General features: G+C 36.5%; 2 protein-coding genes across 3 annotated transcripts in view; one reads left to right on the top strand and one right to left on the bottom strand.

The window, feature by feature from the left end:
• The first annotated feature begins 1,267 nt into the window (after positions 1–1,267).
• On the top strand, positions 1,268–2,348 carry LOC100036587 (small nuclear ribonucleoprotein sm d2). The gene is given in 3 exon segments (NM_001083627.1): positions 1,268–1,345; positions 1,448–1,700; positions 1,993–2,348. Coding segments are annotated over 3 exon segments (360 nt in total). The 5' UTR covers positions 1,268–1,343; the 3' UTR covers positions 2,098–2,348.
• Positions 2,349–3,908: 1,560 nt separating this feature from the next.
• Positions 3,909–10,396, bottom strand: part of LOC101738149 (disintegrin and metalloproteinase domain-containing protein 12) — a 114,431-nt gene continuing 107,943 nt past the window's right edge. For both annotated transcript variants that reach the window (XM_038020719.2, XM_038020718.2), the window contains exon 17: positions 3,909–10,370. In XM_038020719.2, the coding sequence (XP_037876647.1) occupies positions 8,072–10,370 (2,299 nt within the window). In that variant the 3' untranslated portion in view covers positions 3,909–8,071. The remainder of the gene's footprint in view (positions 10,371–10,396) is intronic.

Below are 10,396 nucleotides of genomic sequence, written 5' to 3'. Positions count from 1 at the left end.
GAGTTCCTTAAACAATAAAATATACTGAAATCGCTTTCATTTATTTTCCTTTTCTTTAATACGGTAATGAAATAAAGAAATTTAATTGAATATGAAGTTCGTTAACATAAAATAAGCATGGCATATACAAAATTGCTGATTATATGATCATGACTTTGTATTTTAAAATTTCCTTAAGCGCCTTATTCACGATCCATCTTGCTGTACGTCCCGCCAAGGCCATGCACGATGCACGATGCATTTAGCGCTTTATTCACGATCCGTCACGGCTGTACGTCAGCTCAAGACCGCAGTGCTGGATGTATCAAGCGCGAACAGAATAAATCGAACGAATTAAATGAGGGTTTTAAGTTAAAATGCCAGCTGCTTTATCAAAACGCCAAAAATGGGAGTCCTTCTGATGTTGTCAGCAGCAGCAGAAGAGAGGCAAAAAATAGCAAGAGGTTTTGGATGATTTTTTTAAACGTGCAGAGTATACTCAAATAATTAATATCATTTTTTACGCACGCTATCAATCCTTGCAGCTTCCCCTAAAATGGGCCTAAAAATTGTAATACGTTTATTATTTTTGGTTTATTCATATAGTCTGCGCTTGAGACATTCCACAAAAATGTGGAACTTATAACTTTCAATAAATCTTGAAAGGGTTTCACGATCCATTTTGACGTGCAGTCTCCTTTCGAAACTCTTCGTTAACTTTAATTTCAGTATTACCACCGTCTTTTTACGATTTCATCAATGTCAGTGTCGAGTTAAAAACTGACATTTAGTGGCCATAATTGTTTGTTGAAATAATACTTTTTGGCGGGAACGCGAGGAGTGAAGTTGTGTGATTTGTTTTATTTTGTCTATTTATTTAGTGTTTCTTCAGGTTGAAATGTGTAATAACGGTGGTTTATTAACTGTGTATTATCTGTGAAAGTGTACAAATGTGGGAAAATGAAACAAAGCCGCTGGATGTAACTTCTCGGGATCCTCCAAAAAGTCCACTGAAAAGATCTCAGTAAATGACCACCATTTTACTGAGATTATATTATATTTCATCCCATATCATCTCATTTCATTTTATTTCATCCCAGTCGATTAATGTCCCAAATTAATCATTTTCATTTCACTCCATATTATCATTTTTCATAAAATTAAGAATATAAATTAAAATAAGACATGACTTACAAGTCTTAGTTACCAGGTCACAAAATTCCTTACAAAAAATTGTTGAATTAAAAAGCAGAGTCACCATAGACAAAATAAAGCGTCGACTTAGCGTGTGTACGATAGTTTTGCTGTAATTGTAATCTTTTTCACTCAATTTCTCAGTTCACAAGCCCATAAAATAATACAAAATGTAAGTATTAATATGATTTACGTAGTTTTAACAATATATTTAACATATTATCTGCTTAGCCGGTAATGGTCAACAATAACTCTAATGTTAACCTTATTATAGGACGTCAACAACTAAGCCACGCTCTGAAATGACCCTAGAAGAGCTATCTAAAATCGAAGAGGAAGAGTTTAGTACCGGACCTCTTTCCGTGCTCACGCAGTCAGTAAAGAACAACACACAAGTTCTGATAAATTGCCGTAACAATAAGAAACTCCTGGGTAGAGTGAAGGCTTTCGACCGGCATTGTAACATGGTATTGGAGAATGTTAAGGAAATGTGGACTGAGGTACCGAGAACTGGCAAAGGAAAGAAGGTAAACAGATGTTACTGTATTTCAGTTCAATTGATTCAGAAATTTGAGGTTATGTATTGGAAATAGGAACCACTCCCAAGCGCTCATGTATAAAAGTGCTACAGCTCCAACTTGAAAAGTACACAATAAGACATGATGTCGCGTATTTTAGGCCAATATTAGCGGAGATAAAATACAAACCACTGGAAATTCCCAAGATGACAATTATGTGGATATGAAACATTCTGTGTTAGCTCATTTCATTAAAACTCTTCAAATTCAAAATACGTATAACTTCTGGTTTTATTTTCAGGGCAAAGCTGTAAACAAGGACAAATTCATCTCCAAAATGTTCCTCCGCGGTGATTCTGTGATCTTAGTACTAAGGAATCCTCTTGCTACAGCTGCAGGGAAGTAATGCAGTAATTAGTTTAAGTATTAATGAATAAAATATTCAGGAAATGAATAGCTTTACTGGTTCATTCCTTAAACTGTAATAATACTTTTACAAAATTGGAAACTGTGTTAGTTCTATGATTCTGCAACTATATGTAATAAATAAACAAACTCGATATTTTAATATATTGAAATTGTATCAAGTTCACATATTGTAAGATAAAGCTAAAAACGATCAGTTATTATAATGATGCATTAAAAGAGTCTCACCAGTATTGTTGTTAATATTAGCATAAAATAACTTCATATTAGTGGCTGAACATACCAAAATTGAAAAAAAGATACTTACTTTTGGTGCAAGTAGTAACTAACAATTTTGTAAAATATAGATGCTTTAACATTTTTAAAGAAACATGGCAAAATTACAATGGTCAAGAAGTCCACAAACCTGTCAATAAGTTTATAATTTCTATAATAAACCAAAGTGTAAAAGTGTGTTTTTAATATGATTTTTTTCATAGCCCCTTATTAATTTGTGCAAATTAGATCTGATGTACATCATGGGATTAAGCTGTGCAGTCCAGTCCAATATTTTGTTAACATGTTGGTTTCATGACAGACACTATGAGTCCACAGCATACTTTCCCCTAGGGTAAAAAAATGTAGTGTTTTTTCAAAAATATTCTCAAGAAATTACTCAAAAGTAATGAGTGAGGTATGGAAACAGTGACTAAGTATTGTTTTCTGAGATATTTCAAATGGCAGACAGTGTCGTCATAGACCTAAGTAAATGGTTGTTACAGGGTGTCCACCATTCCACTGGACTAAACATGATTTCTAGTCTGGTGTTCAATGTGGTAATAAAATTAGAACTGAATATATGCAAAGGTCTTCACAATAAGGGAAGAACTTCATGGAACTTTCAAAAATGAAACTATAATAAAATTACTGTTATTACTGTCTGTTTGTTATACTGTCTGTTTTTATAATAGACAACTATGTATAATAGACAACTATATGTCTCAAAGCTATGAAATCTAAATCAAAGTGAGTATGTTGGAATACAACTGCAACAGCAGGTAGATATACTTCCTGTGGTGTGTGTAGTGCGAAAGAGAAATTAATGTAAGATATTTTTTCCTGGTGGTGGTAGAACGTCTTGTGAGTCCACATGTAGGTACCACCACTGCCTATTTCTGCCGTGAAGCAGTTATGCGTTCCGGTTTGAAGGGCGGGGCAGCAGTTGTACTGTTAAAAATGAGACCTTACAATTTATGTCTCAAAGTGGGTGGCAGCTTTACGTTGTAGATGTCTATAGGCTCTGGTAACTACTTAACATCAAGTCGGCTGTGAGCCAACCACCCAAGTGGTTAAAATAAAAGAAAAAAAGATGGGAAAACAGAAATACATTTTTTTATGACACTTAAAACTATTTAGGTGAGTATTGACCGTATTCTAGGTACATTAGCGAATTGGGTTTGTAGGATAATATGACTTCAGTGCTTGCATCATATTCTACAAGGAAGCATTCTAACCAAATGTTAAAATTGGCGCCTTCTCTGTCTTACCACTGCACTACCTAACTATATACTTGTCTGCGAGCACGGAAAACTGGCGTAGTTGCATTACTTGCTATGAAAAGCCGAGCCTCTTATGGCTTAGGCCACAACTTCGAAACCCATCACTTATTTGTCTATGGCGAAGAAAATCTGTGAATGACTTCTAACGATGACCTACCTTCTGAGAGATCCTGGAGGATTGGGAATTTGAGAGTTTTCGTAGTATTGGTAAAAAAAACTGAATTGGATAGCTAAATGAAATTAAAACCATTAATTCAATGACACACTTTATTCAGTTAAGTGATCAACGAATTTAACAATGTATGATAAATTTTATTCATTAATTTTACAGTTTAACTTAATTAACTTATGTGCAAAAAATACAGAAAAAAATATTTTCACAGTCTTGCAATAATATAAAATAGAAGCTTAAGTATCATTTTTTAAACTGGCAACATGTGCTGCTAGAAAAAAACAAAACCTTTTTATGTGCTTAATAACATACATTTTATGTTAATAATAACATAATGCATTATATACTGATCCTATTTGGAAAAATCCAAATTAATATTGAAGTCACAGCTTTAAAAAGGGCGTAGTTAAAACGCGTATGACGCTGCCTTATGTTTTAATTAGTTTAATATATTTAGTTTTTCTAACATACGTTATGCTTTTGGAAATCTATTTCACCTTATCATAAATTACCATCATTAACAATGGGGGTTTAAATTACATAATATAATAATTTTGGTAACTATCCTTTAACTTAAGAGACAATAGTAATTAATGGGAATTGTTCATGTTTGTTTTGAAATTCGCCCGTCTGAAGTGAATTTGTTATCGTAGTTTGGATAGTCTAAATAAATGCATCACACAACTTGTGTTCAATGTTTTAAAACGGAATGAGAAACTGTTTCGCGACGGATGCTGGCTGATGCGGATCTTAATGCACCAGTAAAATCAGGTTGAGTTAATCAAAGATATTTATAGTTTACTTCGAATGTCAGACTTTCGTTCGTTTGCCTAAACTACATCGGGCGTGGGTCAATGAGAGAGCAGTGTGCTTAGTGCGAGTTTTTTTACGTACTCGATAGCGTAAAAGTTATTTCATATTTGTATGGATTGGGGTCGTTTGCGTGCGTTTGCCGCTAGGGGCGCTGTTCCAATTGCATACAAAAAGATGCAGATGCATTACAATCCGACATTTGAATTCATATCCCTTGTTCCTTCCTACAAGGCAGATAACATTAGAATCTCGACGAGTACCAATTTAGACGCTTTCACTCGCTTGATCTGTATCGCGTAACTTTTATAAACATTAAGAGTTCGAATAACTTGAAAGTTTGGACACGTACCAAGGATCGATGATAACGCAATAAATTTATTATTTTGTCATCTAATACCTCACTGAGTTTTTTTTAATTCTATTTGCATTTTGTAATTTGTTGTTTTATTTTGTTTTTAAGCTACTTTATAGTCTAAGTAGGTTGGCAAAATTGGTCGATTGGTAATTTTCGAGCAATTTCAACGCATTCTGTTTTCATTTGATAAATTAATCTATGTACTGAATAAATAGGTTTCTTTTTAGTCTAAGCCTTTATTAATGACGTTAACGTTTTGTTACTACTTTCTAGGGGATACGACTCTCGAATATATTAAGGGTATAATCTATGGATACGACTTTAGGCTCACCGTCGCCCAAGGACGTAAGCACGATTCACTGCTTAATTTCTTGTCCCCATACGCTGATAAGTTAATATCTAATATGTAGTAGAGGCTAGTAGATTTCCAAATTAACATAAGACGTTGATTAATTTTCAATTATTAATCTCTTTGGTTCCGTAAACGAGTTAATGTAATTTATCTATTTAAACCAATCTTTATTGAATATCACAATTGTGTGGTCAGCCCTTGGTTACAAATTCTAATATTTGTAACAAATATTTAATATAAATTATAATAACATGGCTCTTTTTTTTGTGTTGACAAGACCGTATAACGTTTAATATGTCAAAAATGACAGCCGCCAAATTAAATGCCCTTGCCATCCATCCAGTCAGCATTTCTTAGTTTAGTGAACACTTTTTGATTGCTGTATATGAGCAGTCAAATGGTCTTTAGTGGTAACCGGAGCGTATGCAGGTAACAACATTAGTTCCGCTGCTCATTTTGAGGCGTTAGATAAAATACCTAATTATTTTTTAACACCTGAGTACTGTCCTACCCTTCAAAGCGGAATGCATGACCGTTTCGCGACATGATGCTGGTACCTACCCGCGCTCTTTTATCAACAAATGCCTGATGCATTTTATTTTCATTGTTTTTCTGTTCTATTTCTTGCCATGTTAGATCACGGCCACTTCACATGATAATCTAAAATAGTTTAGGCATAAAGTTTGTCACTCAATTAGCGAATATTTCTTGGTATCATAAAAAAACCTATTATCCATTTTTACAATCACCAGTTTAGTGAACTCACACAGCAAAAATATGAGCACCAGTTGATATTTTAGCGTATCACTAAGATCTGCTGCACTAAACCATTAAACAAAGCTGCCTAAGTATTATCTAAATTCATAGTTTATCTTCTACGATATTATTATATTCATTGACTAATATTTAAATTTAATTTTATTAACCGACTGCTAAATGATTTTGAACTTTTTTATAATATGATGACATGTCCTTCAAACGAGGCTTGCGGAGAGTACTTTATGGTAGGCAGCGGCTTGGCTCTGCCCCTGGCATTGCTGACGTCTATGAGCGACGGTGACCACTTACCATCAGGTGGGCCGTATGCTAATCTGCCTAAAAAGGCAATAAAAAAAAAATAGCCAAAGAATTTCACTAAATATAGTCAAGAAACACATTAATGCATCTTGCTACGGACAATAGAACGAAGATTGAATGAAAAGAGTGAGAACGCATAATTATAGTAAAAAATTATAATAATTTTGAGATGAAAGCGATTCTCAAACAAGTACATCACATAAGAATATGAAATTTAATGGAAATAATTCACTAACAGCTCTTGGCTTTTACGTAATTTAAACAGTACCTACCTTAATGATAATAACATTTGATTGCGATGAATCAGCACCAGTTATATTTGTACTAAGCTGTAATGGCAGTATTCATTCCGACGGAAGATTGTTTTTTCATACAGAACACATTCAATCGTTATAACGTAACTAGTCAAGTAAACAAGAATCGTTGTGTCGTACGGCAACACAGAAATTCAGTGTTGCCATCATTATAAACATATTTGTTGCTAAAGCTAAATATTTAATCGTTATAAAAATATACAATTCATTGCTTGAAAGCATATTCCGTTGCCTTAGCACCAATCAATAAAATATGGCGAACACATAATTGATATATTTTTAATTATATTATAAAGGTGTGTTAAGGCGGAACTATATTAGGCTTATGTAAGTTTTTTTTAGATCACGAATAGCAAAGAATTATATGGGTAATAGTCTGTTATTGACTAAGTTTGCCTATAGGGAAACGAAAAAGCGAAGATCTAGCAACCGGGGTTTCAGCAGACGCGCGGTTCAAATTGGGTTTAATAGACAATAGGCAAACTTATCTTATAAATGTCGTTAGCGTGATTCAGGTTTTTACCGGATTTCTTCGGCTATTTAAAGCTTTATGAATTTAAGAATTAAAGTAACTAATTAGAATTGATCACTGCTGTCTATCCGCCTAATACAGTTCCCCGCTAACTTAAAAATGCATCATTTCACATTGAATCTCATTCTGTCATAAATCTTTAGTACCGAGGCTCACAAACACAACACACGTTCAAACATACACGTGTAGTTCACACAAACATTTAATCTTTTATAAAAATACAAACCGAACATTCTCATTTACGACATTTCATAGTATAAGACACTTGATCATTATTAATATTATTATATCACTAACTTTTAAAGGAATATACACTATAATATTTACAGAGATCACTTATATAATAAATTATTGTTTTGTTTTTATAGAATTCATTTTACGTGTCACAAGTGTCTTTGTAAAATTACTTATCAAAAATAACGATCAAAGTAATTCCTTTTTGCGTCAAAAACTATTATTTTATTGTTTTTTTTTCTTTCAAATATATTAAATTTATTTTTTTGCAAATTAAGTATGTTATACGTAATTTTAATATTCGTTTACAAGGGAAATCAGTCATTTCACAAATGATAAGTAATTTCTTATCGCAAACAATTCCAATCAAAATGTGGATATTTAGAATTATAAAAAAAAATTTACAAAATATTTAAAAAAAAAACATTTTTCTACTTTCAATTTCAATATCAGATCTTTCATAGCTAATATTTGTTACTTCTCGAAATGTCCTTCTTTATGTACTATGGTCGACTAGAAATATGTATAACGCGAATTAAGACCTAAAACTCTTTAGAAATTCAAATACTATTTTCTTACATTGATCTCTTTGCCTATAGATTTTCTATTTTCGAACTTTTGCTGCAAACTGGCAACATTTGAGGGCTTCGCTGTCAATTTAGTGGAATTTGGTTTGACAGTGGATTCGGTTTTGTTCACCAGGGTCGTGGGCTTAGGTACTACTTTAGGCTTATTCTTGTTCAAACTATCTGCTATAGATTTAACATTATTCTCTAGTTTAGAATTGGCACGATTCAAGGGCGGATTCTTTTCTACGGTTTTGTTCAAGTTTGACGATGAATTAACAGGTTTCAATGGCTGATTTGTTTTGGCCGAGAGTTTTTTGTCTGCGTTCGGGCCTTGTTTTAGAGGCGGTCTGTTGTCAACTGGTTTGGCCGTCACCGCGGGCTTCGTCGCAACTTTAGGCGCTTCGTTTGGTATTTTATTATTGTTGATTACGTCTGGAGTCTTGTTCTTCGTCTCTGGTACGTTACAGCTCGAAACTAAATCTGGACTGTTCGATATTTTGGTGGATAAATGAGCGTTCTTCAGGGTACTTTTCGGTGAAGGCGTTGCGTTTCTGAATGTTTTTAAGCCGGGCGGTGTCACTTGGCGCGAGAATGTAGGGATTTTCGAGTTTGGCCCTCCCTTCAGAGTGGGCGAGGGAGGTGCTTTCTCACTGTCGGTGACCTCTCCTGTATCTTTGGTTACAAAATTCGGTACGTTCACAGCTGACGGCAGTAGATACCCGCTGCTTGTTGTCGAAACTGTCGACTTCGCTCCGGAGTTACTATACACGCTCTCAGGCGTCTTGTAGTGCTCTGAGTTCGTGTACGTGCTGTCTCGATTAGAGCCCTCCTTCTCTTTTCGATCCTTCTGCTTCCTTTTCAGTGTCGATACCGAATATATCGATTCGAGATTCCGGTTTTGTATTTCGTTAACTATCTCTCCCAGTAAGCCCATGCTCTCCGAACTTCCGGAGTTCGGCTGCGGTATGGTCGAAGTGGGAGGCGGTATTGGCTTCGAATGACTCTCGGGACTTTCTTCGATGATCGCGTATATATTGTCGGGAGACTCTTCGTTTATATCGGCTAGAGGAGCCTGCTTCTCTTCAATGCAATCAACGTAGTCTACAGATTTGTTTTCAATGGGGAAGTTAGTTTGGTTGGCGTTGGGTTCGGTTTGCGGTGGCAATGGTGGCGGCGGTGCGGTCGGCCTGCCCACTATCGAGACAGGTCGTTGAACCCCGGGCGCCTGCCTCATTGAACCAAAACTTTGTATAGTCGGCTTCTGAGCCTGCGGGGCTCTCATGCTTTGAGCTCTGTTCACGAATGCTTTAGAGTCTTCGTCTTCAGAATCGGAGACAACGGAAACAGCACCGACTGGCAATTCGATCTCTGTCTGCGGAATAGGCTTCGAGATTTGTAAATTCCTTAGAGCCACTTTAATCTGATGGTTCTGGTTTTTGGGCAGAGAGTGACTTCTCTCAACGGGATTCCGTTCTTTTTCTTTAGGCTTGTCTTGTTTCAAGAATGAAGCGATGCGGTTTAGCGATATTCCTTCTTTGACCCTTTTAGGCTCTTCCGGTAGGGGTTTTTGGAGCACGCTGCTGGCTGAGTGCATGCTTAAGGGCCTTGTAGGGAAATCTGGTGACGCGCTCGGCACTGTAGGCGCTGCCCTTATCGGACCTAAAGTTTTGGATCCCTGCAGCGGAGATATCAATTCTTTCGCAGTACAAGTGGAAGCTTCCAGTATAGGACTGGATATGACTGGCCGGGACGGTGGATTAACAGGAGTTTCCTCCGGTTTCTCTGCGGTCATTAAAGCTTTTATCCTGTTTTGTACCGAACTGTTCGTTCTTTTGACGGCCGGGCTTGTTGCCGGACTGGTTTTCGCCGCAGCCGGGACGACGGGTAGGGGCGGGGCTGCTCGTAACGTGGACTTCAAAACTCCTTGATTCATTAAGCTCTGACTGTTGCTACTGCTGCGATGTACCGGCGTGATCTTTGCGCTTTTAGATTCCGCAGCAGTCTTGACAGTCTTCGCGTCAACCTCGCTCTTGTCGGTGGCGTCTTGAGACTTCTCTATGGGCGTTAACGTGAAACCTTTGAAGTTTCCGAAGAAATTGACGGATGGGTTGATGTTACCTGACGGGTTCCTGTCGGAATCGCTTCTCAGGAGGCTGGAGCTCATGTCGTCCGGGTTCGAAGGCGTATGCACGACGGGCTGGGCACCGTTCTGGGGGCCATTTTGGAAATTGGCAGCGAATTTGCTTGCACTCCGCGATATCCGGTGCTGGAGGCTCGCTTTCTTCGGTGACGGAGACCTGGGACGGAATATTAAAGATAAAAA

Source organism: Bombyx mori, chromosome 26 (genome assembly GCF_030269925.1).
Source record: "Bombyx mori chromosome 26, ASM3026992v2".
Classification (NCBI taxonomy): domain Eukaryota; kingdom Metazoa; phylum Arthropoda; class Insecta; order Lepidoptera; family Bombycidae; genus Bombyx; species Bombyx mori.
This window is presented reverse-complemented; position numbering and strand designations above follow the sequence as displayed.